The 6,000-nt window shown below is 53.4% G+C and overlaps 1 protein-coding gene across 2 annotated transcripts in view; it reads left to right on the plus strand.

The window, feature by feature from the left end:
- Positions 1–3,023, plus strand: part of PTP4A3 (protein tyrosine phosphatase 4A3) — a 36,485-nt gene extending 33,462 nt beyond the window's left edge. For both annotated transcript variants that reach the window (XM_005016693.6, XM_072034262.1), the window contains exons 4-6: positions 232–362; positions 944–1,018; positions 1,525–3,023. In XM_005016693.6, the coding sequence (XP_005016750.1) occupies positions 232–362; positions 944–1,018; positions 1,525–1,642 (324 nt within the window). In that variant the 3' untranslated portion in view covers positions 1,643–3,023. The remainder of the gene's footprint in view (positions 1–231; positions 363–943; positions 1,019–1,524) is intronic.
- The last annotated feature ends 2,977 nt before the right edge of the window (positions 3,024–6,000 follow it).

A 6,000-nucleotide genomic window follows, 5' to 3' on the forward strand; every position in this document is an offset into this window, starting at 1 on the left:
TGAGCCTCTTCCTAAATGGAAGACCCTGAGCCTAACACCATCCACCCACAAAACCCTGAGCCAAAGCAGCGCTGCAAAACCCCAAACCCACTCCTATCCCCAGCTGGCTGCACCCTGAGCTCAGTTCCCAGCACACAGCATCCCCCTGGGATAAAAGCAATCCCCTCTGGCTTTCCCCGCGGGGATCTGACGGTGCTTTTCTCTTTTCCCATCCTTCCCCCGTTCCCCCAGGACTGGCCGTTCGATGACGGAGCTCCTCCTCCCAGCAAGATCGTGGAAGACTGGCTCAACTTGCTCAAGACCAAGTTCTGCGAAGACCCCGGCTGCTGCGTGGCCGTGCACTGCGTGGCCGGCTTGGGGCGGTAAGTCAGAGCCCAGCAGGAAAAACCTCCCTGCTTCCCCAATCCTGTCCCATTTTTAGCAGGGATTTTGCAGCAGCGGAGATGTTGGGAATAGGCAGTGACGTGCTGCTGCCTGAGCTCCTCCTTGCTCTTCTTGCCTCCTAATTTTGGGTACCACGGGGTACCGGGGATGCTCGGTGCTGTGCTGCGATTGCCCAGCAGTGGTTTTGCTTCTGTAATCTTCTTGCAATGCTTCCACTGAGAGCAGGAGCCCCTGCTGCAGGTCAGGGCTGTGCTTTGCATGTATATTTGGATGTGCTTGTACAAAGATTTGCTTCCAAAATCCTTCCTCTCATGAAAAGAGCAGCAAAAAGCTGCCAGCTCCCTCCTGTGGGTTTGACCTCCAGGATCAGCCAGTCTTTGGGGCAGCGCTTGCAGCTGTAAATTTTAATTTACAAATTAAAATCCGGAGCTGGCGACTGCCCACAAAACCGCTGTCACAGCCCCGTGGTCCCCACGGTGTCACCACCCCAGGATGGAGCATGAGCTCCTGGATTTGGGCTGCGTGGCAGGGGGGTGACCGTCCTGCCGTTGCCTTTCAGCGCTCCTGTCCTCGTGGCACTGGCCTTGATCGAGAGCGGGATGAAGTACGAGGACGCCATCCAGTTCATCCGACAGTAAGTGCCCCAGCGAGCGGTGTTTCAGCACACAAACCTGGTTGGGGTGGGAAGGGACCTCTGGGGCCATGTGCTCCAGCCCCTGCTCAAGCAGGGCCACCTCCAGCAGGGTGCCCAGGACCACGTCCTGGTGGCTTCTGGAGGTCTCCAAGGAGGGAGAAAGCAGCCCTGCTCCAAGAGAATGGAAAGATCTGGTGCAGCTCAGCTTTTGGGAGGTTCCTGTTGCAGGAGGCTGTGCCTTCGTGTCATCCTGCAGCGTAGGATTTTAGGGTGACTCCAGACAAATCCACCTCCATGCCCTTGCTCAGGGCACCTGCAAGGAGCTTGCACTGGGACCCGGTGCCACTGCTGGGGTTTGTCCCCATCGCTATCCCCACAGGATGCACGCAGCTTCAGTCTCCAAAATCCCAAATTGTGGCTCCGGACAGGGGATTTTGGCCCCACAACGGGTGGGTTCGGAAGGGTCTCGCCCCGCACCAACCTCCCTCTTTTCTCATTCCCTGCAGGAAGCGCAGAGGAGCCATCAACAGCAAGCAGCTGACGTACTTGGAAAAATACCGACCAAAGCAGAGACTCCGATTTAAGGACCCTCATAACCACAAGAACAAATGCTGCATCATGTAACCTCAACGACCTCTTGCCAAAACCCGTGCACACAGACACCCCGGGCACTCGCACGCGTCCCCCTCCCTCCTCCCAGCCCCGCGCACCCCACGCACTGCCCTGCTCGCGGACCCCGCTAATAGGGGTCGGGGTTTTGGGGGGACATGGAGCACCCCTGATGTGTGCCGGCACCCGGAACACGCTCACCTTGCGGAATCTCCCCCCAAAAAAAGGATGCTCAGTCCAGTCAAAGCCCCGAGGAGCGAAGGCGGTGCTGCCCTTTGACTCCCGGTGCTAGCAGGCAATGAGTTCCCGTGGTGCCGGTTCTCTGTCGCCTTCCTCCTCCTCTTCCTCCTCCCCTTCCCCTCTTGTTGCACTGAGAGCAAGTCCCGGCATGAGGAGGGATGGATGGGCACAGGGGCACTTGGTTTTGGGGGATGCGGGCCAGGCTGTGCCAGCCAAGGAGGGATGGGGAGCAGGAGGGCCGGGGTACCCCAAATAAAAACCTTTTCCCACCTCTTCCCTAAAAATAAGGGCTGCAGCAGCAGGGATAGGGGTGGTGATGGGAAGGAGGGAAGAAGGGGGTTCGTAGCATGGTGCTGGCCCTGTGACCTCAGGAAGGGCTGAGCTAAGCCCCCCCGGCACCATTCCCTTTCTCCTGCCCCCCTCTCCATCACCATCTCCCTGTGGGGATCACGGGGGGCTCGCAGCCCCTCCGGGTCCCGCAGGGCTGCAGCAAAGGCAGAGGCACCAGGAAATTTGGGGATAGTGGCAGGGCTTTGAGGCACCCAGCTTTTGGGGACGCAGAGTCAGCGCTGGGTCCCTCCAAATGCAGGGTGCTCTTATTTATAGCTTCCAAACTCAAAGTAGAGGGTGGTGGTTTCTCTCTCCCCGCATCCCCCCAGCTGAGCTCGCAGCGATGCTGCAGCACCGAGCGTGTGCTCAGCATCTTTCCCATTGCATCCCCAAGCCACGGGGCAAACCCAAATTCTGGCTGTGATGCCCTGGGAACACAAAAGTGCATCTCGGGGCACATCCACATCCTCCAGCATGGCGTTTGCTGGCCAAAGGGCTGGGCTGTGGCTTTCCTGGGGGATTTGGAGTGCTCCTGGCAAGAGCGTGTCACCAAATTTCGCACCTGCCTTTCCCCTCTCCTCCCCCGTGGCATCTGCACTGCGTGCGCTTGGCACCCCAAAAAGCCTTGGTGCGTGCCATGGGGTGGGTGCAGAGCTGCCCCCAAGCCGGGACGTGAAACATCTCTCAACTTTCTGCCTTTGAACGCTTGCAGCAGCGGGAGTGGTGGGCACATAGGGGGCACAGGGGTGTTTTTTTTTTTTCTTTTGATGAGGGTAAGAAGAAATTTGCTAATTAAAGGAAAAAAAAAAAAGTTTGTCTTCCGCACGTCCTCTGGCCTTTCTTTCTCCCATCACTGCCCTGCAGAGCTCGGGAGGTAACCCACAGCCACCCAGCCTCATCCTCAGCACCATCGGGGTGGGACAGCCCATGGGGTGGGACAGCCCACACTCCCTTGGGTTTCTCTGCCCCTTTCCAGGCTGTCGGTGCCCACATCTCACGGGGAAGGTGGTGGTGGCCGAAGGGTGGTAAGGTGAGCTGATAAAAGCTGTATCTTGTATTAAAACAATCCCTCTGAGTCAGCATCCCTTTCCTGCTGATTTTCCCAATCACGTCCTGCTGCTAAAATAAGTGCTGTGACAAGGGCAACCCCAATCCCTCTTGGACCTGTGGAAGGTTTAGGATAAGACTGGGAACCACCACTGAGGGTACGGAGGTGTTTCTGCCCTGGGAAAGGGAGGAGAAATGTTCTCACCCATGCTCACAGGAGCACTGCACATCAGATCACCCGGAGAAAGATTTTGGGGGTAACGCAGGGAGGGAGGCAGGCTTGGCAGCGCTTCTTCGCTTCATGTAGCATCCACCCAACACCTTAAAAATAGGGAGCTTGTAGCATTAAGAGCAGTCCTTGACCTGGAAAAATCCACGTGGCCAAATCCTGAGCACCCCTGGCCGGCAGAGCAGCGCCTTGATGTCCTCCGGTTTTGTGAGTCACTGCGAAAGAAACCATGCTGCTTTAATTGCCCTACTTTTTTTCTTCCTTTTTTCTCCTTTTTTTTTCTTTTTTCTTTTTGAATGGATGTGTTCCCCCTGTCCTGGAACTTGCTGTCACCTCCCGCATGCTGCTCCATGGACGGGACAACCAGGAGCTGCCATCCTTGCATGGAGGGTTTGAGACCTCTCCATGTTGAACTGCCAAATATTTGGGATTTTTTTTTGTTTGCCTTTTTTTTTTTTTTTGGACTTGGGCTCCTACCTCTGAGGTACCAGCTCCTCAATGTTTCAGCACAAAGCCAGTTACAGAAACAACCGGCTATGGAAATGGAGTGGTCTTCCAATTGGGTTTTGGGTAAGAAATCTCAGATAACCCAATTCTTTCAATGTCTGGGGACAGTAAGGGGGAAAGTTGGAGCTCGGTAGACATGCAGTGCCTGAGCGAGTCCCGAGTGACCAAGAGCTCATGGTTTGGGTTGATTTTAGGGTCCCTTTTTACGGTAATCTAATCCTTGTCTCACCTCAGATGCCGAGACATGTTGAAAAGGGAGAGGTAAAAAATCCGACACATTTACCAGTTCTGTTACTGCTCCAGTTGTCTCCATTGGATCTTCCAGAAGACCTAGGGAATGAATCCCCCATGGCTTTGGCTGCAAGCAAACCATGTGAGCCCGCCCTGATCTGCAGAGGCAAAGGCACAAATGGGGTTTTAGCCTTCTGCACCCCTATCCCCCCTCCATGGAAACCCTCCATCTGTCCAGCATCCGAAGGGACTCATCTCCAAACCACCTACAAGGTCTCCAGAGACCCAAGCGATGGCAAAACCATCAAGCCAAGAGCTCGTAGGCTTTGCCCAGGAGTAAATCATGGCTGAATATCACATGGGGGATAAACCCAAGCAGGAATTCATGGTTGGAAGGAGGACAACGTGGCCATGAAAAATGGGCAGCTCTTTGCTTAGGGAAGTTCTGGTGGCAGACTTTGCATTTGTAAATTCATATTCTTAATCTTGAAGCTTGGGCTGAGAGCATCGGATGAGGTTTGTGAGTAACAGATTCTCCAAGGATGCAAAGGGTCTTGCTCTGGCTACAACAGAATGAGTCAATTTATTTTATTTTATTTTTCTTGGGTTTGTTTGTTGTTATGTTTTTGTTTTTTTTTTTTAATTAGTCCCAGTGGGGAAACACCCGGGGAGATTCGTGACTTCCATGCAGTTTCCAGGGGCTTCTATCTTATTTCCTTCCAGCGGGCAGGGTAGGTGCAGTTCGGCGGGTGGCTTTGGATGGGATGCTGGCTGGTGGGAGAAAAATGGGTCCAGTTTCTTTGCACGGCAGGGGTCACAGGCCCGTTGTGATCCCACTCACAGGCTCCAGCAGACATTCCCGGGGAGGGGGGCGTTTCGCTGCGCTCAGCTTCCCTTTAGACGACGATCTCCAAATGAACCCTCGACTTCCCCGCTGTTTCTTTCTGTGCAACAAAGGACTGAATATTTTCCTTTTTAACTCCGTGGGCAATCGTAGTAGTATGTAGATTAAGCCCAGATGATTTTTTTTTTTTTTTTTCGGTCTGAGCCATAGCTAAGTTATTGTACCCAATGCTTTTTGTATCAGGCGGCATCACTTTGAATATGCAGATGAGGTATAGGATCTTGACACTTTATAACTTTTTTTAAAAAAGAAACTTGTCTGTTTACTTATGTCTTGTGTAAAAAGGAAAAAAAAATGTATGCCTTTTAGTTATCACTTTTTTTTTTTTTTTTGAGTTCTATGAAATTACAGTGGTTTCACTCCAGCAGCAGCGAAATAAAAAGCGTTTCACTGTTTTGTACATCCCTGTGTGCTGCTGTGCTGCTAGGGTCGGTGGAGGGGTGCACAAGGAGGGTGTATTGGGGTCCTCAGCTGGCATCTTCAGCCCTCTCTTGTTCCCCCCAGATGCATCTCAGCTACATTCCCTGGGATATTTTTACTTGTCTCATCCCCCTGCCCTTTTCTCAGGGCTCCCAGGACAGATAGCAGAGGTGGCTGGGAAAGGGTAGGACCTACTGTGACCTACTGAGACCCCGGAGCACATGCTCGATTAATCACATGCTCAATTGCCAAAGCATGTCATGGTTTGTAGGTATCTGCCTCGTCATCAAATAATTGGCATAAGGAAAGCCCACGCACATGCCCTGATCCAGTGCCTAGCGTGTCTCAGCTGATGGAGTTGGACAAATGCTGTTGCTACTGATGCTGTAAGGTCCAGAGATGCCTTATCCCATATAGAAGGAGCTGGCTCCGTGGCAAGGCTGTAGGGTAGCTAAGCTGACCACC

This window comes from Anas platyrhynchos, chromosome 2 (assembly GCF_047663525.1).
Source record: "Anas platyrhynchos isolate ZD024472 breed Pekin duck chromosome 2, IASCAAS_PekinDuck_T2T, whole genome shotgun sequence".
Lineage (NCBI taxonomy): Eukaryota > Metazoa > Chordata > Aves > Anseriformes > Anatidae > Anas > Anas platyrhynchos.